The sequence below is a fragment of the Corticium candelabrum genome, chromosome 9 (assembly GCF_963422355.1).
Source record: "Corticium candelabrum chromosome 9, ooCorCand1.1, whole genome shotgun sequence".
Classification (NCBI taxonomy): Eukaryota; Metazoa; Porifera; class Homoscleromorpha; order Homosclerophorida; family Plakinidae; genus Corticium; species Corticium candelabrum.
Window position 1 is genome coordinate 8,278,822 of NC_085093.1, and position 24,492 is coordinate 8,303,313.

The following is a 24,492-nucleotide window of genomic DNA, read 5'->3' on the forward strand; positions in this document are numbered from 1 at the left end:
AAAATAGTACGGATGTACTTAGTGCTATGTCCCGAGTTTGCATCAAGCCTTTCAAAATGCAATGCAGCTTTATGAGAAAAGTGCTTGGAACTCAATGCTGGAGGTATGTAGTAGTCGGCTAACATTTGTGAATTAGAGTCTACACAAGAAGAAGCGGACACTCGATTGCCGCTTCATGCAAGGCATGCCGCAAACACGGTGCATGCTGCTACTCGACACAGATGTGGCCATTATAAGGTGCACTCTTGCCTTACAATTTCCTTGTACAATAATATTTCAAACAGGAACAAAACAGTAAGTTCGTTTATCGATTTGTCTGCAATGTCTCTCATTGTAGGTCCATGCAGTTTCCCAAGATATCGTCGGTTTGTATGCATTTACTTGATGTGATTCCACCAGTTCATTTGCAAGTCGCGGTAAAATTAAAGGAAGATCCAAATGCATGCTTCGTCTATATAGCAAATGAACGTTCATTACGTTAGGAGAAACATATGAAATTAATGAAAACCATTTGGCATAAGGAAAAGTTTGTGCTTTTACGTTGTGCGACGTTTAGTAACAACGTTAGATATCAAATGTTCTGCGCAAACAACAGCTGTATCAATCAGTTGCCTCCATGTCGTGATTCTCTGCGATTCCATATAGCTATATCTGTTGTGCAAATAACCAAGCGGCAGTCTGAAAGCCTTGTCCTGAAATTCTGACTCCTGTCTACCATGGATAGAAATTCGTTTCTGAAGATCTGACATCATCAGATATCTATATGCAATCGTCAGATCAGTTGCCGCAGCTCCTGAAGCACTAATGGAATTCACTTCATGTTCTTGCAGCAGTAACTGCACTCTAGGCGCTGCTCCTGTTAAGGCAATGAACGTTTCCCGTGCACTGACGCTTCTCTATAGATGCTCCCAAAAACTATAGGTTGTAACAAAGCAGGCAGACTGTGAAATATGCGATAACGATGTCGTGTAAAGCAGCGATGATGACTCAATCTTGACGAAATTTTCTTTTTAGTGTTAGACATTCTAAAAAGTTGGTATTGTTGAATGTAGCTCTTCTTAGCAAATTAGTAAAACTATAAAGTCAATTAGAACAATACTACTCTACAGATCACAACAGCTGCCTGCTATCAACCACCATCAAGTCACTAGACTATTAAAGTGTTGTGTTTCAGATGATTTCTACTGCACATATAACAAATCAAGAATAGTAGAATGCATAAAGATGTTGTAATGTAGGATGTATCATGAGGTTGCCATGGCAACAAGCTCATCGATTGTTTCTCCTATTTAGGACACTTTAATCAAAGGGCAACATTCGGATTTGCAATAAGCACCTTTTAGTTAGTACAAATCTACTGAAAGATAAAAGTCAGACGTGGGATGCAACAACATGTCATAATTCTGGAGTTGGCAGACTAGTTGTGAGGGATGTTGGGGTGGGAATGTTCATGTATCCAATATATATATATATATATATATATATATATATATATATACATATATACATATATAGCGGCATGATGCAATGGTTTCGAACACTGGAGGTATTTTTCATCCCCTCGTGGTGGAGTCTTTAGGATTATGGACACCGAACAGTTTACAAGCACTTAAAATTATAGCGCGAAGGGCTTCTTTTCTGAACAATGCTGGTATCAGTAGATCGGTTTGTAATTTGCATCAGCAACTGTCTGTAAAGCTATGATTATACAATGCTAAGATGGTGTTATGTAGAATAGCTTTAGATGGTAGAGTTGATCCCAGTTGGGATCTGTAAGAAGTATAAATATATACATGTCTATATATATATATATATATATATATATATATATATATATATATATATGATGGCATGTCCACTGATAACAGTGATGACTCTCTTTAGTGTCCTCTGTGTCTCTGGTGGGATTTAACACCTGCTTTTGAACGACATTCCTTTCCACAAGATTGGCAAACAAATGACTTGTTGGTAGGAACAATTTGTTATTTCCGTTTCTGACGTTGAGCTTGAAGATGTCTAATACGATTTTCTTCAAACTGTTGGAGTGATGAATGGCAGAGAGATCTCCAGTTTGTTCTATCACTGGATAGTTTCTCAAACTGTAGGAAGTCAATCCCACAAGATTTCATATTAGCCTTGATAGAATCTTTATAACGTAATTTAGGACCACCTTGATGACAATGGCCCTGTTCCAGTTGACCAAAAAGGAGTTGTTTGGGAATTCTATCATTAGGCATTCGAGACATGTGACCAGCCCAGCGAAATTGGCATTTCATAACAAAAGATTCAATGCCACTGATGTTACAACGAGATAACACTTCTGTGTTGGGTATATAGTCAGTCCACTGGATTCCACATATGCGGCGAAGACATCGCAGATGAAAACTCTCCAAACTTTTGAGGTTACGACGAAGAAGGGTCCATGACTCGCATCCGTACAATAGAACTGATAAGACTACTGCTATGTAAACTGCAACCTTCGTGGTCAGTTTGATTTCATGCCTTTGCCAGAGTCTGTTGTACAATTTACCAAAAGCAGCACTGGCCTTTGATATCCTATGAGAGACATCGTATATATACAGTGATACGCAAAAGTAGGCGAACTCCTCGTAAAATCAAGCTTTTTCTAAATTCCTGACAGTTAAAAGATATTAGAGCCCCGTAATGTAGCCTGTGCAAATTGCTGACATCTATGCCTTTGCTGAAGGTAGAACTGAACTCTCATAATTAGTTTGTAGAAGAAAACTCAAATTCATCAAAAGTAGTTCTTTGCAAAAGTATGTGAACCCTTTCATTAGTACTTAGTTATTCCACCTTTTGCTTCAATAACAACAAGCAAACGGTGTTGGTATGCTTCAACAAGGCGTTGACACCTCTCTGGTGAAATTTTTCCCTACTCTTCAACAATATACGACTTCAACTCTTTCAAATTCTTTGGAGAGCGCTTGTGGACTGCTTTCTTCAGATCTCGCCAAAGCATTTCTATTGGATTCAAGTCTGGACTCTGACTAGGCCACTCTAAAACAGTGTACGAGTGTTCTTGAAACCACGAACGGGTTGAACGACTGGTATGTTTTGGATCATTGTCTTGCTGGAATATCCAGTTTGGCTCTAGACCAAGATGACGAACGGATGGAGCAACATTGTCGGCCAAAATCTTTTGATATTGAGTAGAATTCATGCGACCTTGAACGAATTCTACTTTTCCTGTGCCAGACGCTGCAAAGCAACCCCAAAGAATAACGCTTCCTCCACCGTGCTTGACAGTGGGGACAGCGTTCTTTTCGTCAAAGGCCATATTCTTTTTTCGCCACACGTAACGAACGTCGTTGTGGCTGAACAGCTCAATTTTTGTTTCATCTGTCCAAAGAACTTTCTTCCAAAATGCATTCTCTTTGTTGACATGAGCTTTGGCAAAAGTCAAACGCATTTTGCGATGTTTTGGTGACAGCAGTGGCTTTCTTCGTGCTACTCGGCCATGCAATCCTTCCCTGTTCAGTGCGCGACGGACTGTGCTTTGGTGCACTTCGACTCCTGCGTCCTTCAAAGACTTTTGCACATCATCTGCTGACGTTCGCGGATTGTTTGTGACATCTCGGAGGACTTTTCGCAAGGTACGACCCGACAGCTTTCTCGGACGGCCGGACCGAGGAAGTGATTTTGTCGTATTCAAAGCTTTCCATTTGTACACTATTTGCCGCACCGTCAACTGGTGAATTGAAAGGCGTCTTCCGATTTTCTTGTAACCTTCTCCAAGCTTGTGAAACTCGACGACTCGTTTTCGCAGATCTTCGGAAAGCTCTTTCTTGCGCGCCATTAATGAGACTCAAAAATGCTTCAGAGTTGCAACTTACGCGCTTCTAGCATCAAGCATTTACATAGTGCAAACTCACCACTAAAAATGTGGGAGAAACCTCACTAAAACAGCTTAAAACTGCCGGTATTTGAAGCGCTGAGAAGAGTTTTGCCAAGGGTTCATATACTTTTGCCACGCACACGTTGTGATTAACTTGGTTTCTCCTTTACGAAAACAGTTATTTCAACTTTTAGCAAATGCATAGTTGTCAGTAATATGCACAGGCTACATTACGGGGCTCTAATATCTTTTAACGGTTAGGAATTTAGAAAAACCTTGATTTTACAAGGGGTTCACTTACTATTGCGTACCACTGTATATATCCCGGATGTATGGCTGGCATTGCCGCGAGAATTGTTGTAGCCATCAATTGCTGAAGGAACAAGAGAGAAGAGGTCGTCATCTTTTCACACTGTGCCATTGTGGCTTTTGCCACTCTGGCTGTCTGTGTCAGTCATTATTCTGGTGATGGGGCCCCATTTGAGGAATGAACACTTTTTTCATTGGCTTTATTGTTGGTTGGGCAACTGTCAATTCGTCATAGTCGTATTGTCGGTATTTTGTTTGTCTGTTGGAGTATACAGGTCAACGGGAACATGGAGTTTGCCGCATCAATCACCCTACTTCCAGCGCTCTGCATGTTCTGGTTTACATTTGTATTGTTTCAACGGCTTTGACTGTTTGTTACGACTCTACTTATTTCTTGCTGCCTTATTTGTCATCAAGTGGGACAGTTGGTCTTGTTCCTGAAGCTTGCCGCATCTTCAACACGTACCCAGCACTCTTCAGGATTCTTTGCTCATCTGGTTTGCTTTTTTCGATTTCTCTTTCTTGGATTCTTTTCTTTTTACCTCTGGTCATTGCAGTCGTATGGAATATTGGATGTTGCCGCACTTTCACCCCTTCTTCAGCGCTCTTCAATTTTTCATCTTCTGCATTGTTCATGTTCAACCTTTCTTCTGTTCTTTTGATGTGGAGACTTCTTTCTGTCTTTGTGGCAAGTGGTGCAGTTGGACAAGATCCTGAAGTTTGTCGCACAATTACCCTTTTCCCGTGCTCTTCAGACCTTCTTTCTCTTCTTCATTCACTTGCTGTTTGTTCTCTGGTCTAGACTTCTTCATCTTCATGCAGTTTATAGCAGATGAACTCAGACTGGATTCTGGAGCATGCCGCACTTCAACTCTATTTCAGCACTCTTCAGGCCTCTTTGTTTACCTGCTGTACCATTCTATAACTCTTCTCTGCTATATAGTGCTCTTTTTAGTTTCTTCTTTTTGTCTTGTACGCAGACAGTACAGTAGCTTGTATTTTGGATGTAGAGTATAAATAAATACATATAAAATTATATATAATATATATATATATATATATATATATATATATATATATATATTTTTTTTTTTTTTTTTTTTTTTGAGTGACACCCATATATTTGTATATTATACAGATAATATATATATAGTTTTCTTGTTTGACAAAAGTCTGAGACATTCTCTTGAACTAATCACTCGCTCATCCATTCCGAATTCCTCATGGCTCCAAGTAACACTACCAGTTCGCACAGGAGGTCTTGGTCTTAGAGAAGCACTAACCTCATCAGCGGCTGCTTTCATAGGAAGTTGCAATACCACCCAAAAGTTGATTCAGAGTCTTTTAAGAAAGGCAGGCAATTCAAACACTGAATTTGCTGAAGAGGTCTTTTGTCCTGATTTAATTAAAGTTCAAGGCAAACGTGAAGTGTGCAGTATTCTTGGAGAGAAATTACCTGCAATGCACACTTTGGATCTCAACACAGCTTCTCAGCAGAATATTCAGAAACAGATACATTACAATGTTTTCAACTCCTTAATGAACAATGGGAGTTAAAGAGACAAAGCTCGTCTGAACACCATTTCATCGACCCATGCTGGGGCTTAGTTACGGGAATTACACAACCCCAATCTAGGCCTCACCATTCCTCCACATGAATTCGTAATTGTGATCCGGACATGGCTCGGAATTCTGATCTTTCCTCTTCCACCGTCTTCTGTGTTATGCTGCTGTGGTGCTCCAATCGATCCATTTGGTAACCACCTAATCAGCTGCCCTAGGGGTCCGCTATGTGTTCAACATCGCAATGCTCTTTGCAAAGTAATATTCCAAGCTTTTCTTGTTGAAAACAAGCAGGTCCAAACAGAACAGAACTGCTCAGGCTATGATTCAAGTAGACCAGGAGATGTGAATCATCCAGATTTCATGGATGCATGGTCAACCTGGATATTTCGATGTTACAATTCGTAACTCTTCCAACCTTCCTATATATTGATAGCAGCTATCAGCCTGGTGCAGCAGCAGCAGCAGCAGAATGTGAAAAGATGCCAAGCTTGAAGCCAATGTTACCACAGCAGGTGGCCTATTCTATTCACTAGTTTTTGAATCTGTGGGCTTCATATCCCCTTTCACTCTAGACATTGCTGGCACAATCTGTCTCAAACGTTTCTTCCAGCCACTTTAAGAGGGATTGGTCCATCCGGTTAGCTGTCTGTCTCCAAAAAGAAAATGCACAGATGATATACAACAAGATCCTCAGCATTGTGGGCAACACATCAATTGGCCAGGAAACTGTTAGCCTGCCAGCTGGACGGTTTTTTGGTTTTAGCTAAATTGTAGTACGGGCTCTTGGCACTGGTTAGTTTATTTTAGACATTTATCTGTTGTGAAGACTATTTGAGAGGAATATGTTCAAAGACATCATCAACCAATGGGATATCGAGCTCTTAAGAACATATTAGAACAGTTGTCTGTAAAACTATGGTGCTACAATGCCAAGATGTTACATGCACGTATGTAATTAGAAGTTTTAGATGTTTGTAGTTGGGATTTGCCTACTTGCCTTGGGAGAGAGATGTTGGAAGGAAAGTTGGGGTATTGGGGAATTATAAAAAAATGGCTGAAAAGCATGCTCACAGTCGGCAGTGCTGAATATTTTGTGCTTTTTCTACACTGTCCTCTTCTACAACAATTTTGAAAAAGCAATGCACTTTTCTCTCCACCGGTACTCTCTCACCTGCCCTCCCTGCCACCTCCTATGCAAAAAGCGATCTGGCACCGATCGAGGCTATACCATAATGTTAGAAATTTATGCAGATATAAAATTATGCAATTTGGTCAGTTTGGGCTTTTCAAAGACGTATGTAATATTATTTAATAGAAAGTACAGCTGTATGTAAAGTGAGTGTTTTTATTCAACGATGTCATCATACCTGTGTCATAATGATGATTTTATCCGAAACTATTTAACAAATGGCAACCGTATTGTAAGAAATGCATAGCATGCGAGTATAGGCTAGAACGCGAGAACTAAAATAGTGTGATATAAAAACTATGTAACCTAAACAAAAATAATACAATCCATAAATTTTTAGCATTACGGTATATGACAACACTACAAATTGATATCACTGCACTCAAAGTAGCATAGCGCCGCACTACACTATAAGGACCTAGGAAGAACCCTAGACAAACCAGTTGCATCATTTCCCTAAAAATCATCTTTATCTCTGTCTTTCTCAGCAATGCCATTGAATAGTAGTGCCAAGGGCATTGTAGGACCTCCAAAATTGAGAAGACCAGCTTCTGGGTTTAACTGTCATGAGATCTTGTCTATTGTCTCAATGACCACACCCTTTTGAAAAATATTGGGGGCCATGTGTAGCGATGCATGTCACTAGTCGCACTATTACAACTGAAGCAGCAGCTGCTTGCATCTATTATGCTGCACAAGCTCAATACATGTGACAGTTCCTGTTTCAAACAACTTACTTTTTATTTATGTTGGCTTTCCATCCTCTCTCGCCTTTCTTTTCTTTTTTTCCAGGAAGCCCAATCAAATATGCCTCCAGGCCTTTTGGATAATAAATAATGTACTGTATTTCCTCAAAAAATGCTGCAGCGTCTATTCATTTGGCAAGACTAGATCCTAGCTGCAGCGGCATTCTTACAATGTCATTTTTCATGTCCAGTACCACACGCACACTGCACGTCTGGCCCAAGCCTAATCTTTCTCCTTCCTCTCTTCGTCTTTAAATTTTTCCATGCCAACATCGTCTTTAGAGCTGTCTTCTTTCACCAATCGGCGTTTGGCTATGTACTCTATGGACTCAACTGCTTGCCTGTTCCCAAAGAGCTACACATATTATACTACTTTGAGTTTGAAGGCAGTCTCGTGTGAACGCTTCTTGGGTCGCTACTTTCAGCCTTGTGGTTCAGATGATTCAGTCACATGTCAAGCATGCATGCGATATGGATTATTGAATATCAATTACCTACCCTGCGGGATGCATTCAAGGGAGGTGTTCATTCAAGTTAATGGCGGAGCCGGCATTCTTTCAAGAAAATACAGTACACCTAGTCCATAAGGTAGTGTAGTCACAGTTTTTGAGATTACATAACATGTAAAATTCAAAGAATTTGGTACTAGCTTGCACCACCATAAAAGACCTCTCTTTAATCAAGCATAGATATGATGACCACACAAACATATGTAAATCATTACACCAATTTCCATTTATTACCTCTCCTTCACCAACAGATCCTTTCCATCGACCATTAGCATTCTGTTCTAAAACCTATGATAGATACAAAAGCACATACCTACATAAAAAACAAAATTAATTACAGCTACAAGCACTATACAACTCACAGCTATTATCTGTCCTTCACAAAGTGACAACATTGTACTATCAGCAACATGGTAATCAAAGTTGGCTCTAGCTAGAACCACATTAGCACATCCAGATTCTAGAAAGTTGACAGTAAATCAGCAATCAGCAATCAAAAAGCTGATCAACAAAAATACCAATAAGAATTTCTTTCATCTCTTTAGCTGCAGCCGACTTGACAAAATGGAGAACAATGTCTAGTGATGTTTGCTGATAAAGGTTTCTTCGATTGACATCAACACCACACTAATATGAGATAAATGTCACGTGACTGCATGAATAGTATATTCAACAGGGGCTCGCAAACTTCCAGTCTGCATGACTATGTATGTAGATGTATGTGACTATATCCTTTCACACTCACATTTGTGTCACACCTCTAGTGCAATCAAAACAATTATCCACTCACAAAGCAGTATTTGTATCTGCTTGTACATTGTAACCAGAGACAATAGACAACACCTTATCACAAACCACCAATGTTCGATCATGAGACAGTGTTTCACTGAACACTTTAAATTCATGCTCGAGATTACCCGTTACACAGTCTTGTTAGAAATTAACAGCAAAAACACACCCGCCTGCAAAGACTACCAAGAAAGCAATAGTTTTCTTGACTCACTACAATAATTGTTATGCCCACAAGACCTCACCATTGAGTAAGTAGAAGCAACTTGCATGTCCTCAGACCTGTATACGATATATCTTTTTACTTTGATGATTAGACCATAGAGGTGTTACAAATTGTGGCTATGTAACCCAACAGTTGCTTGTACAATTGTAGATAGAGTACATACCTAGCACAGACCTAGCACACTTGGAAGCCATTCAAGCTTTTTGACATTTTTCATGAGCATACAAAACGTACCCTAGGGGGATGAGTAAAGGCTGGTGTCGCTTTCAAAAATGTTGATGTCAGCCTTGTAGTATTTATGTTGTGTACAGTCAGCTATAGTTAGTCAAAGCTCTCACTCATTTCATCCATAGTGCACTTTAGTGCAAAAGGCCTGGGCTTATTTCTTGTTTTGAGCTGTCATAACTGGTTAAGAAACACATACAAAACCATTCGCCTATGAAGCACATGAAGCATTTTTACAGCCTCGTCCATTTTGTGCTGATATGAAATCTGCCATATACAAAAATTGATCACTTTAGTACATACTTCATCACCGTGTATGTGTTCATTCATGAATGGCAAAAGTGTGCTGATGCTGTAGTAGATTATTGGCCTGTTCTTTGCCGGGGAAAGGTAATTAACACAAATTCCCATTACACAATTCAGTTATTGGGTGGACAAAACACAAACTCCTGAATAATTTGTTCCCAGTGCATGTGGAGAGAGAGAGAGAGAGAGAGAGAGAGAGAGAGAGAGAGAGAGAGAGAGAGAGAGAGAGGAGAGAGAGGAGGAGAGAGAGAGGAGAGAGAGGAGGAGAGAGAGAGAGGAGGAGAGAGAGAGAGGAGAGAGAGAGAGAGGAGAGAGAGAGAGGAGAGAGAGAGAGAGAGAGAGAGAGAGAGTTGTGTTTATTAGCACAAATTAGCACATTAATTTATTAGCACATTAAAGAAATCAGGTGAAACAGTAGTGAGTCTGAATACAGTTATGCAGTACATGTCTTCTAAACACGAGTCCGTTAGTGGCTGTAACCTAGCTCAAACAATGCTGTCTGACAAAGATCTATATGCAAGAATCTGTGGGCGTGTTTGATTTGCAGTTCCATCACTGATCAGTTCTAGAACTGCCGGAACTGCTAGAACTCGTGTATGATTTAGTTCTGAAACTGTTCAAACTGATCTGACAGTTCTGGAAATGCTAAAACTGATGGAACTGACACGTCTCTTTCTGCAAAAGTCCCAGAAGAGTGATGGTGCCCTATTTGCAGACAACAATACTGATAGTTTTGTGCGCTCTATGGCTCCATTTGAGGAAGGTTGGCATCCATCACAAGGTCAACAACAAGCACTGTTAGCTGAAGTCGCTCTGGTAGTCGATGGATTGGTAGCTGATGAAATCATAGCAGGTGTTGACATTGTTTCGGTTAGCAGTTCCGGTTCACAAAGCAGATTTTTCGTTTGATTTGGTTTTAGTTGTCAGTTCCAACAGTTGCAACACACCTTCAGTTTTAGTTCTAGAACTGCAAATCGAATGCGCCCTGTGTTAGAAATAGAAGTAGAGTTGTCTGTGTGTATATGTAAAATAGGATCTCCAAGAAAGGCGAGTCGCAGCGCCACCCAAATGTTGCTCACGCATACTGAATCCATGAAGCTCAACAGTGAGATGGTTGTCGTCTTCAGGACTTTTATGGGGAAAACGTGATTTTCTGCCGATCGAACCCACCTCCACTCCTGTGCAAATTTCTCTGGATCAGTGCACTGGACCTGACCTCGGATGGTACATGCAGAGCGTGCCATTTATTGCAGGGGACAAAACATTTTTTGTATATCTGGGTCTTGAAAAATATGACTACCTTGGTTTGACCACGTAAGCGTGTCAAAGAGCTGCCCCGTTCAATAAGCCTGTTCCCTGCAATGCCAGCAGCATCTTCAAAGAGTCGACGTCCAACAGGACTGTCAAATGACAGGACTCCCCAGTGCCTGCTGCCTGAATATATGATACTCACTGCTACTTTCAGGGAACGGGACACTCAGTTACATTTCCATTTGTCTTTGACGTTTTGGAGAGCAAACAGTGAGCTAATTCAAGACGGAAAACTCGCTGCTAATTTCTCAGAACGAGATGCTTGGTTACGTAAATTATCATTTGTCTTTTAACGGAATATACTGCCTGAATATATATGTCTGAACAGGATCTTTCAAATGAGACACTCAGTTATAATTCTATTTGTCTCCAACAAGACATAAACTAACAATCAATAATCTAATCAGCCCAGGCAAAGAATGGGATCTGTAAAGACATATATTCTACTTTGAGAAAATCAACTCAGAACGGAATATAATTGAATAGGATATATACTTCATGATAAATTGTCAGAACGGGATACTCATGCAACAACATAAATTTGCATACAATGTTAAATTAATTAACTTTATGAGAATTCTGTCCGCGGCTACTAAGTCTGTGAATGAGATATCCTTCATGAATGCATACAATGATAAATTAAATAGCTCACAACTAATAATCTGCCCATGCAGAAAACGAGCCAATGAGCTAAGTTTATAGATTGTGGGTGATATCTACAAATGATCATTTTGTCACCAATCTTACATACATTTTAGAGTGAGAGAAGAGATAAGCAAAAAAACATACATTTTGTACACTTGTAAATGGCACCTACATTTGTAATATTTAACAAGTCAATCGTGCTTTCAGAAGACTCATAGCTGCAGAACCAAAGACGTAAACACAGCCTCAGTTACTGGTTCCAAACAAACCTCAACAAGCAGCTTGACAATGTCCTTCCGTCCATACAAAGCGGCTTCATGAAGACTAGTACCATTAGCTGTCTCCAGGTTGACATCAACTCCGTATGAAAGCAATGCCCTGTCCATTCAAAACGCCAATGAATAACTTAGTTACTTAACTAGACACAATTAAAATATCACTGCAAAAAAATTAATAACATATCTCTCAAAGCAAGCCAGAAATATATTAACTAGAATATAAAAACTTTTCCTCTGAAAAAGAAATAGATGTAGGGATTGTATAAAAAGTAATAGAAACAAGATTTAGATAACATGAACCAAAGTCAGACATCCTTATTGAATCCTTCCAACCCACTAAATGTAAAATGTAGAGAATGTGGTTGGAAGGATTCACTATGATGTCTGGCTTTGGTTCATATTATCTAAATCTTGCCCTATATCTATTTCTTTTTCAGAGGAAAAGTTTTAAAAATTCTAGTTTGGTAAGTTTTAGGAGTGCGAAAGTACAACCTATTCCATTAATTAAACAAAGATTTTATAGCGTAATGACAATACACATTTCCTAGATCATAATTGGTATGCATGTATAGTCACACATCTCAAGCATGTGGATCTTACGTATACAGTGTTCTGTACTTGCAAAATATGCAAATAGGCTGTGCAGTGTTTGTGTATAGGTTTGAATCATGCAAACGTTACATTTAGTTGCAATTATAACTTACCACTAATAAATGAAGCTGTGTTCTACTCACCTTAGAGCTACGAGCATATGTGAATGTAGTTGTGTGTGTGTGTGTGTGTGTGTGTGTGTGTGTGTGTGTGTGTGTGTGTGTGTGTGTGTATGTGAGTGTGTGTGTGTGTGTGTGTGTGTGTGTGTGTGTGTGTGTGTGTGTGTGTGTGTGTGTGTGTGTGTGTGTGTGTGTGTGTGTGTGTGTGTGTGTGTGTGTGTGTGTGTGTGTGTGTGTGCATACGCATGCATGTCAGTTGGGAAGGGTGTGGCTACAACAGACTAATCTATAGGCTAAGTACGTCTAACAGGCCGGTGCACTGGGCTAGCTTGTACACTGGTACTATACCATTTGAATATGTTAGGGTAGGACATCATGACAACCATGAAATGCCAGTTTCAAGAGGGTCAGCTTCTTCTTCATCATCATTGTGTTGGTGCACCGGCATAGCGTGGTCCTCAAGTTTGGAGGGCAGATAAATTAGGCCGCAAAGCCACGCGCATTTCTCACACGCAGAGCCACGCCCATTTTTTCTTTCTAGCAGTTTGTAGACATCTAAGTAAATTAGCATCAATTTCAGGTTACAAATAAATTGTGGGACTGTGTACTGTCAGTATGTGTATAAGGGAGTGGAAATACTGTCCGTGCCAAAAAGATTTTCAGGCTCCATGCGAACGTCAAAATGAAATGGCATCTCGATGACAATAAAATCTACAAGACCAATTCAGTGCAAACAACAATGACCAATTTTAGCATTTCGTAATCCAGCGAGCAATATAGGTCTAGCTACAGTTTCTTAATTAATAGGTAGAATAAACCAGTGGAAAAAGTACAGTGAAGTGCATTAGGTAGTGGAGCCGCAGGAGATTCCATTCTCCGGTCAATCGGGTTGTCGACCGTAATTAGCTAGACTTACTTGAAAAATTATTGATGGGTAGGCTTCTGATTGCCTTTTTGATGCGGTCTTCTTGATGATGTGTATTGTCACAGAAATACAGTTAACGTCGTCGTCGATCGTCAACATACTACCTTGAGATTAAGAGGACTGTCACTGTTTAGTAACTTAAATTATAGTTCTGCTTGAAGCAAAGTGACACGCCCAAAATGTTTGGGGGCTATAGCCCCCCGACGCTATGCTGGTGGTCGGTGTCATTAAACGCTACACACGCACACGCCGACAATTGCACACGTGCACGTGACCGCAAGTGCGTACTGTACGCGTGCTGAGCATCTTGAACAAAAGCCTCTACATGCGACTGGCTTGTACAAACGAGTTCTTTGATTTGCAGCTTAGAGAGGTTGGCCTTTATACACGACAATATGGTAGCTCTAGTCAACTCACTTTGTGCGCAAAATTTCATCGTTTAGCACCTATAGCTCGTAACAAACGTCACATTCAACAACATTTCGTAATGGAAGCGAGCCAAATTTGCTTTTGCCTTCTGCTTCAAGGCGTTGGTCAATTATACGGCAAGAAGAGGTATATCGCGTTTGCAATTGTGATTACGTTCAACATCACTATTTCTCTAGTAATACGCACTTCCGTTTGCTAGTGCAATTCAAAGCACGATTCTTTGCCTGATTGTAGGCTTTAATAGGATTTTCCAACCACAGCACACGTCAAGAACTCTTGTCACCTTGTCTGTACCTAGACAACGTACATTACAGGGTAGCAGTAGTTTGTGATTGGCTGCCTGGTTATTGTTTTTAACAATTGATAACAATTATGTGTAATGTAAGGAGGGTAGCAGGTTCAAATCCATTCTACAAATCTTTTTCTTAGATGTTTCTTTCTTATCATTAAAAATACAGGTCGGCTTATTCTACGTCGTTTCCCAAAGTTTTAGCTTTAGATATGCCGTAGTCAAATAGGTATACGTGACGAAAACGAAAAAGGAGGAGGAGGAGGAGGAGGAGGAGGAGGAGGAGGAGGAGGAGGAGGAGGAGGAGGAGGAGGGAGGAGGAGGAGGAGGGGGAGGAGGAGGAGGAGGAGGAGGAGGAGGAGAAGGAGGAGGAGGAGGAGGAGGAGGAGAAGGAGGAGGAGGAGGAGGAGGAGAAGAAGAAGAAGAAGAGCCTTAAGAAACGGAACTTTGTAAAAGTCAGGAGACTTGGCAAGTAGTGTACTCTAAATGTCTAGCGCTGAACAGACTTCCGGTCTGTTCTATGTATGTGACTATGTCTGTCACGCTGCAGGAATGTGCCATGCCTTCTTTGTGTGCCTCAATCACAGGGCAGTATTTCCTTTATGTCATATGTGGCAACCAAAGACAATGGATGAACAGCCAATCAAATGCGTGAAGCTTTCACGAGAGACTTCTATTACCAGAACAGCATAATTCATGTTTGCGATTGCTAGGCCTTGCCAGTCTACAACTGATGACCCGAAATCAATCCCTTTCGTTGCTTACAATTCTTATATGGGAATCTAACATTATGTAATCATGTGATTTTATGTCCCGTATGTGATGCTTCTCGATATTGTAATTCGACAATTACAGACTATTTATGGACTTTGCGGTCACACAAAACAGCAGTCGCTATGTATGATTCTAGATACATTTTACAGGTAGCGCCTTTAGAAAGAAAATAGTGTGTATATTCGTAATTCTTCGCGACAATCAATCCTACTGTATGTGGTGTTCAGAAGGCTCATAGCTGTGGAAGCGAGGGTGTAAACACAGCTTCAATTATTCCTTTACACTAGCTAATTGTGCAGTTCCCTCAAGGGGCAAACTAAAACCAGAAGAAACAGAAAAAAAACAAGACACTAACACATTAGCTACAGATTAACTAATACACAAATAAATACTAATTAAGCAGAGCAATTAAGATAGTAAAAACTATAAGTATTCCTTCCTTCAAGTCTGTGGTATGACCATGCAAACAAGTTCTTTGCTAATACAGGCCTCTCTCTATTTGCCATCCACAAGATTCCCCTCACCAGACTATTTGCTGAGTGCAGTGCCCTTTTCACATAATGTCTGATTCTTAATTATCTTCTAGAACGCTTCAGTTATATAAAGGAATCACCCACTCTTTGACTAATAGAATCTCTCCCCTCTATACCAAGGCCTCTTCTTATTCCTCTCCTATATCCTAATCTGCCATGCGATAATGTCTTGACTTATCAACCGATGACTGGGCTGCATTTACCACGGCCTTCTTGGCTTTCTTTGGTGCTCAGAATTTATGGCTCTGAGCCCCAGCAATTTTGACAAGAACCACACGCTATTATGCTCTGATCTTACTACCGATGACAACAAGTATCGCCTGCTCATCAAGGCTTCTAAATCAGACCCGTTCCATTTGGGCGTCGACTTCCTTCTTAGGCAAACACGCAATTCAGTCTGTTCGTAAAGGTGTTAAAAATACCTGGTTTGTTTCAGAGCATCGGATCTACCGCTATTTGCACACGCAGACGGGTTCTACCTCACTCCCCTGCATCTTACCTCCATGCTTTGGTCTCTGATACACAAATTGGGGTACAACAAAGACCACTATGCAGGTCACAGCTTCCGGATCGAAGCAGCAACAACTGCAAGCCACAGCTACCCTGCCAGATTGGCTGATCAAAACTCTCGGTCGTTGGTCTTCAGAATGCTACCAATGATACATCTAACTGAATGGCAAGGCCCTCTTTTGTGGCAAACGTGCTCGCTAAAAGTCCACATTCCTACAAACTTTCCATCGTGGTCCACTGACTGACATCTGCTTTTCTTTCACATTTGCTCACAATAGAGACTGTTAATGCATATGTTGAATTTGATGGTCTCAAGCTGTATTCCAGCACTCTGGTACACACGCAGTGTCTTGGCTCTCTTTGAGGTTGGCATGCCATTTGCAAAGGGGCCTTGTTCAGGCCAGTCTTGGCCAACATTATGAGTACCTCCACTCAGGTTGCAACGTCAACGCGACTAACGTCTTTGGCGCTAGCCAGTTGTCTCATATATGTCACTAAAAGGACTGGGTTCCATGATGGTGTGTTGAGCCTCCAACGTCAGCTCCACTGACCTCTTGGGCTCAAGCGGGGTGGGACAGACTCCAATGTCAGCTTGACTGACCTAGTGGTTATAATGGGCGTTAATCCTCCAAAGTCACCCTGAGTAACTTCTTAGCTTCACGCCACTTGTTGGAGATGCTCAGCTTGTGAGATGACCACTCTGGTTAACCTAGTGTTCACAAATCCCTCACAACCTGGCATGTTGCTTACAACATAGTAGTGCATTATGAGTGATGTTAATATGCATAAATGCATGTCTCTAATACATCTATAATAAACGTTACCATTGTATAATGTCCTGAAAACTATAAAGTTTTGTTCTTTCTACCTGTCTATTTTATCTCTATCCAATGCAGATCCTCAATCAAGCAGAACTTCTGTAGTTAATTAAGAGCAGTCTTTACCTAATGATTTCCACATGGCCATGTTTAGCTGCTAAATGGAGTGGGGTATGTTTATTAGGATCCTTCTTGTCAGCATTACTCAATGGTTTCACATATTTGAGAGCACCAGACTTAACCAGCAGTTCCACCATCTATTAGTATATAAACAACTACAGTATAAATAAACTGCCAACATTGTCGGTCGCATGCAAACCTCCAAATGTCCAAATTGACAAGCTTTATCTAAAGCTGTTGAACCACCAAAGGCAATAGCACCTACATCAGCTTTGTTACCAAGGAGAAGAGATGCCTGTGTAAAACAATAGTTAACTTAACTGCTAGTTACACTGTTGGTACTTGCAGAAGATCATCTTACCACGTCTGTTTTTCCATATTGAGCTGTCAGTATTAAAGCAGTTTCACCATTACTAGACAAGGAATTTGAATCAGCTCCAGATCGAAGAAGCAAGCTTGCTTGTTCTACTCTACCAGCCCAAGCTGCCAAATGCAGTGGCGTCATACCTGTAAAAACATACAACAACGTACACAAAACACATAATCATATATATATAGATATATATATATATATATATATATATATATATATATATATATATATATATACATACAACATGCATTTTTACCATTCTTGTCCTTTAGGTCAACAGTAGCTTCAACATCAATCAGTTCCCTACATATGTCAGCCTTGTCTAACAATGCTGAGTGATGTAAGGCTGTAAAGCTGCGCATATGCAATTAAAAGTTATCATGAATGAATCCTACACGAAATCTCACCAGTTGTCATCTGCGGCATTTACATTAAGCAATTTTGCAGATTTTTTTGGATCTTAGAAGACAAAAAAAACATTTAGCATATCTCTTCCTTCTAGCAAATTGCCTGGCAACATGTTACTTTTCTTGAACTTTCCGTCCTTTCCCACGTCAGCAGAGGCTTCCAGTTTAGAGGAAGACACTACAGATCGGCAATTAGATATGTGTGTACATAGTTCTAGATAGATAGATAATTTTATTGGATTTCACATTTTCTAGTACAATGACGTTAGATAGATACTGCAAACTACATAAAATGTCAGCTAAACTCTAACTTAAACTCTCAGTTAAGTAATTACATGGGCGCACCTGGACACACCTGAGTTCATCAACTAAAATAGAACCACCTTCTACAATGTTCAATTTTTCATGATCACACGAGCATTAAGTTTCTGCAGTGTAACAGAAAACCCACATCTCCAATAGGTCTTGAAGTCAGCAGAGTTGTTCTTTCCTTCTTGATCTTTGGACTTAAGTGACAAAGTGTTCAGCAGACAGTCAGCGACAACTTCCCAAGTGCCAAAGTGCCTAAACACTACAGGTATGCATTTGGATGCATTACCTCCTGGGAGAACCTCACTGTCGTATTTAGCGTTTTCATTTCTTCTCTTTTCCTTGCAGCAAATCCACTCAGTTTGGCACAACTTCTGATGACCGCTTTACTTTAGGGATGAGTAAGTGAAATATCCATCTCCTGATCTAGTCTCATGCAGCTAGCCCCTCCCCTTTTGACTTCCGTTGGTGGGGAGAGGGTCTGGTAAGGTTCCTTTGATGTTTTGGTTCTGCCGACTCCAGTATTCCATGGGGCATAAAAGACATAACAATGATCTGTTAATTGAGATAAGCGAACAACTGATGGCAACGCAATACTAATTAGTATTTGCATGTACAGCAAAGTTTTCACTTCTGTTTCTACTGCGGGTGCTGCTGGACTTTGTTCTTGTTCTAGGCGAGTTCATTTGCTCTCACAGGTTGCGTGGCTGCCTGCTATAAGCATGGTAAGAGAAGCAAATAGGTCGTCTTCTTGTACGACAACATTGCCAGGTGAGTTGTTCTTCGCGAAAAAATTGCATAGAGGCTCATCTGGATGTGTGTCACGCAGCTGCAGCGTTACGTCTAGCAACAGGACGAGCAGCTTCTAGCTGTTTCCACTCCTGTTGTGGCACACTTCATTGGCTTCTGTACTGTCACGTTCAGAAGTTGCGTGATCATGCACTTAGAATTTTCGTAGATGAGATGTCTTCCTTGTTATGCGTATGATTAGTTGTTGAATGCTGTTGGTTCCCAAAGAACAACTCACCTGCCAATGTTGTTGTACAAGAAGACGACATGCGTGCTTCTCTTACCATGCTTATAACAGGCAGCCACGCACCTGTGAGAGCAAATAAACTCGCCTAGTACAAGAACAAAGTCTAGCAGCACCTGCAGCAGAAACAGAAGCGAAAACTTCGCTACATAAAGATACTAATTAGTAGTGCGTTCCCATCAGCTGCTTGCTTATCTTAATTAACAGATCATTGTTATGTCTTTATGCTCCATGGAATGCTGGGGTCGGCAAAACCAAGACATCAAAGGAACCTTACCAGACTCTCTCCCAGCCAACGGAAGTCAAAAGGGGAGGGGCTGCCTGCATGAGACTACACTCCTGATCGGACAAATTACCAGCGTCACATATGAGAATATCAGGTCTACCCTCATTGTTCAGATGTCTATTTTTGGTTCTTTCTTGTGGAGAACAGCTAAACTCTTTCAGGCACTCTGACCAAGAATGTACAATCAAGTCATGAGCCCAAATGGGGCCTCCTCCGTGTTTACGTGTCAGGAGATGATACCCAAGAGAGTCAAAGTGTGTCTCACAATCGCACTTATCTTGCATTCCCTGAAAAGCTAGGAAGGTGAAGCCCTAAACATAAACAGGCTGCTAAGCGAAATTCGCCGGATTTTACTGCAAGCTCGTTTGACATTGGGATTGCTTGCAAGAAGGCACCAGCTCCCTTTCCTCTGATTGATCTAAGTCTGGCTGAAACTTCATTGACTTTTCTCTTCCTAACAGCAGATTGTAATCATGATCAACCACTGTGCACGTGAGACGATGTTGTAACTTTTCCAGATATTCAAGAATTTAACTGAGGATTTTTCACTTAATAAGGATTTCTCTGGCAGTTGTTCTTGTGGTTGCTCACACTAGTGGCAGATGGTGAGAAAGAGATCCTTCACAAGATTGTCTTTCTAACAAGTTTTCAATCAACTCATGTGAGTTCAACCACAAAGACAGTTCCCAGGATGTTTGAGCCCAACCTGCTGGGAATGCTATGGGAGCAACTGATTGCATCCTGGAGAGACCAAACCCTCTATGCCTAATAGGCAAACAATTCTGAAACAATGAATCAGAATCTGATTATACATCCAAGCCCATGATTAAAGACCAAGTTCGATATGTCTGGTCATCATGTATTAAAGCAGCTTTATTGAATTTTTTCTAGTAGGACAGTTCTACCAAAATGGTTGAGACTAGGAACGTGATAATGCCTAAGTAGCAGCAAAGACCTCTGTGGATCGTCCAAATTCTAGCAGTTTGAACAAAGTTCAGTACCAGATTTTGCCATGCTATGCAGTTTGCGGATACATAATCTGGTGTCCCAATTGGGGTTCCCAGTATGTCAATGCCAAAGTGTTGACAGCAACGTCAGTAGAGCAATCATCCAGATAGGCCATTGAATATGCTTCACATTTCTGCTTAGAGACAAGTAGTCCAGTTGACTCAAATTGACACTGTAGGTCTTAAAAGGGCATTCACAATTTCTTCAGCTAGGCAAACCAATCAAGAAACGTCATCCACGTATGCCAGAGTTTGAACCCAAGGATGTTACTTCTGTACCTTTTAGAGAGTAATGATTGTATAGCAACAGAAAACAAGGAAGGGTCCAAAGGGTCTCCTTCTTGCGACTGGAGGATGATAGTTCTATGGCCCATAGCATACACAAGTGAGCTGACATGACCATACATGTTAAAAGTAAGTGGATACAAGTCTGGAAATGATACCATACGTGCTGCAACATGTGTTGTCAACTAATTGAATCGAAAGCAATCTTAATGTCTGATTTTAGAATTACCCAATCTGGGTGTTGTTCGATCAAGGCTTGAACATAATGAACTATAAGCTCAACTCCACCTTCATTCAGTAGCCACACCATGTTGAATTGGACAGAGGAAAGAATGGAATTCTGTCTGTTTTTCTGAGCAGATGACCTTAGCTGTAATTCTTCTAAAAATTTCCCCAATCGCTATTGGACGCACATCATTGAATCCTTTCGAAAATGCAACCAGACGAGAAGCTGACAAAAGAAAGATGGCTTCTTTGGGAAGTAAGCCAGATGCAACAGCACTGCGTAAAATGTGAACATAGTCACAGATTTGGTGATCAGCAATCAAGGCACGTACATGTTCGCATCTCCACCCAGATGAACCGCCTCCAGAAGCACGGGGGGAGCAGATCTAATCATCCGAGCAGATCTAATCATCTGAGCAAAAGACTGTTGATTCAGATTCAAACCTGATTCTGATTTTGGTTCCTCATACTCAGGAACTTGTCGCTGAATTGGGTGATTAGAGGCTTACTTGATTGCTATCAATATTTCCTGACAATCGAAACTGTAATCATTACTCGTGGAACAGAGGAGGCCAAGATGGTCTGCAATGCAAGAGAACAGAAGAATTTTTACGATGGTCAGGACTAGAGATTAATGCCAGTAAATGCACTGCATTTGCCCGCAGGAGACGACCTTCTCCAACAGTTTTTGACCCGGAGCTGTATCGGCTAGGTCAAAGGATTCCAGAAACAAAAACGTCATTAGTAAGGATCTGCAAACCCAAGCATACAGATCTTTCAAATCTGGTAATCCTGCTCATTAAAGAAGTGATTGAAGCCTCCTATTGCTGTTGGATTGCTAGAAATCAGATAGAAATAAAAGAACTATAATAGAGAAAGTCTACATTATTTTTTGTGCATGCTAAAAATATAGTTTACGTAGTTGTGTTGTCCTTTGTCCTTAACAGGACTGATAGTGTGCCAACAGTTTCGAATCTTGTTGTGACACTACCTGTTACTAAAATTTTTAAAACTTTTTTCTCTGAAAAAAGAAATAGATGTAGGGACTGTATAAAAAGTATCATAAACAAGATCTATAGATAATATGAACCAAAGTCAGACATCATTAGTGAATCCTTCCAACCCCCAAAATGCAAACCGTAGGGAATGTGGGGGTTGGAAGGATTCACTAATAATGTCTGGCTTTGGTTCATATTATCTATAGATCTTGTTTCTGTTACTTTTTATATAATCCCTACATCTATTTCTTTTTTCAGAGAAAACGTTTATAAATTCTAGTTTGGTAAGTTTTTGGGAGCGCAAAAGTGCAACATAGCTAGGATGTACATGTCTTCATTAGGGCCTGTAAGCCTTTTAAAAGCATTTCTAAGATTTAGCGCGTTTTCATTAGTGTTAATTAAACCTGTTTATACGTAACAGCTTTCGTTATACATGATTCAGAGGTAGTTTACTCAAGTGGTTTATAGGTCTACGGGATATACGACAGTATCCTAGCACACGTTGCACAAATATGAATCCTAATTTTAGTGCCTTTGCATTGTTCTTTCTTCTGTGCAAGTCTAATTGAATATGCAACGGCAGTTGGAACAGAACTTGGCTTAGTAGTCAAAGCCAAAGCTTATCACATACGGGATAGCGTTGCAAATGTTGGGTTCCCGTATAAATTGCCATGTGTACATAATTATTTTTAAATTTGCTCCTGTGTGCGACGCAGATTGCAAACAATTTCAGACTAGACCAGACAATGGCAAACATGATCAAATTACACAGTTTTGGTGATAAACTCTTTCATAAGCATGTTTGGCCTATCTGATTGGCTCTTCGTCCATTGTCTCTGGTTGCCACGGACAAGTAATTGCAAATACTACTCCGTGATTGGTCCAAACCGTTCAATAGCGTTGATGACGGTCGTTGGATCAAATCTGCTTGAAAGAAACACAATTTTTAATTAACATTGATTTCGGTTTCTCTAGTCACCAAAAGAATAGAGTTTGGGTAATTCTAAAGTGTTTTCTCAAGTTTCACAGCCATACCTAATGTCCAAAAAGAGCTATCCGTGGAGAAGAAAAAAGAAGAACAAATTGGCACATGGGCCTCCAAGGGTAGCAACTGTTTTCTAAGTTGTTAGATAATTAGTGACCAAAACAAAAATAGGATATAGTACACAATGCCAGACATTTCATTTAATTGATTTTGAGAAATTTTAGTCTTCATTTACTATGTTTTCTAAGCATGCAAAAAGACGACCACGCCCCACAACGCTCCATAACCTGGGCAATCCCTACATATAGGGTACTACTGTACCCTGTGATAATAGAACACTTTATTGCTGTAGCTTTCATGTATGACAATAAAAGGATTGTATATTTCCTATTAGCCAAAGCTGGTCTTCCTAGGAGTCCTGTTAAAATTTATAATAGATAAAAATATATTAATATACAGTACAAAATTTTACGTTCTAAAATATGGTTTTTCTTAATTAATTAAATAAATTCAGTGAGGTAGATTGACGTAAAGTAGAAGACATTGTTCCACAACATTAGTTGTGCTCCTCTATACAAAAAGCTCTTTTTAAACATCCGCTTTGAGGTCTTGGTAAATATAGCAATTGTCCTCATATCTAAGGGCGCGTTCGAATACTAATTCCAGTTTGGAACTGTGACACCAACACAGCGCCGGATCCAGGAATTTTTGAAAGAGGGAGTTCACCGTTAGCAGTTATTTATAGCGTTACTAATGTTCTCTTTTCTAATGAAATTATATGAAATTATTGAACCACGCCTATTGAAAAAGAGGGGTTTCAACCCCCTTACCCCCTCTGGATCTGGCCCTGCCAACAAGATGGTCGAACTGCTATAGCAGTAAGAACTCTTCTGACAGCTCTAGAACTCTCAGAACTATAAATCAAACACCAACTACGAACTATCTCCCCCCCTCAATTCCAGTTCCAGAACGCGCCCTACATTAATTAATTAAAATAAACCAAATTTAGTTCTATTACTTACATACAAATTTAGTAACCAGTACAACTGTAGTGTTAGTTGCTATATGCCAAGAAAATCGATCGCTCGCAGCGTAACGGCATCGTTCGTCAAGTAAAGTCGCGTGACGTTTCACTTGTCAAAGGTGCAAATGTATACGTAGGCCTAACGTTTAGCGAGCGATCTGACGTCAACCGTCGCTCAGTGTTGCCTACCAGTTTTTCGCAGTTTGCTCAAAAGCTTGCGAACTTGCTGTATATCTCCGGTTTTAGCAGCAGCAAGAAGCTCTTGTTCCTTTCCCATTTCGAACTTGAGCAGGATGCTTGTCCTTCAGTGGGGACTCTGTACACAAAATTATTAATTTAAATTTAGCTAGCACTCTCGCGTCAACGAGTCAGCCCACCTTCTAATTTTAAGAAAGACAAGTTGAAACTAGACGAACTTCGCGTGGTCTTCATGCATCACTAAGCCACGCCTATCAACGGCGATCACGCGACCATATCTTTGAATAACATGAGGTAAT

The 24,492-nt window shown here is 40.4% G+C and overlaps 1 protein-coding gene across 3 annotated transcripts; it reads right to left on the reverse strand.

Annotated features, from left to right (window-relative positions):
• Nucleotides 1-939: 939 nt before the first annotated feature.
• On the reverse strand, nucleotides 940-24,442 carry LOC134185010 (caskin-2-like). Of its 3 annotated transcripts, none has more exons than XM_062652792.1 (13): nucleotides 24,373-24,442; nucleotides 24,185-24,311; nucleotides 17,962-18,021; nucleotides 17,844-17,895; nucleotides 17,693-17,790; nucleotides 17,425-17,570; nucleotides 17,263-17,358; nucleotides 17,070-17,200; nucleotides 11,947-12,055; nucleotides 8,694-8,802; nucleotides 8,538-8,635; nucleotides 8,410-8,463; nucleotides 940-1,025 (listed from the first exon to the last, which is right to left on the reverse strand). In XM_062652792.1, exons 2-13 carry the CDS (start codon nucleotides 24,270-24,272, stop codon nucleotides 1,017-1,019), a joined length of 1,050 nt encoding a protein of 349 aa, XP_062508776.1. In that variant the 5' UTR covers nucleotides 24,273-24,311; nucleotides 24,373-24,442; the 3' UTR covers nucleotides 940-1,016. The 3 variants fall into 3 exon arrangements, with proteins under 3 accessions (XP_062508776.1, XP_062508775.1, XP_062508774.1); XM_062652791.1 differs by lacking the exon at nucleotides 940-1,025 and adding an exon at nucleotides 5,313-6,377; XM_062652790.1 differs by lacking the exon at nucleotides 940-1,025 and having other exon boundaries at nucleotides 5,313-8,463.
• Between the last annotated feature and the right edge of the window lie 50 nt (nucleotides 24,443-24,492).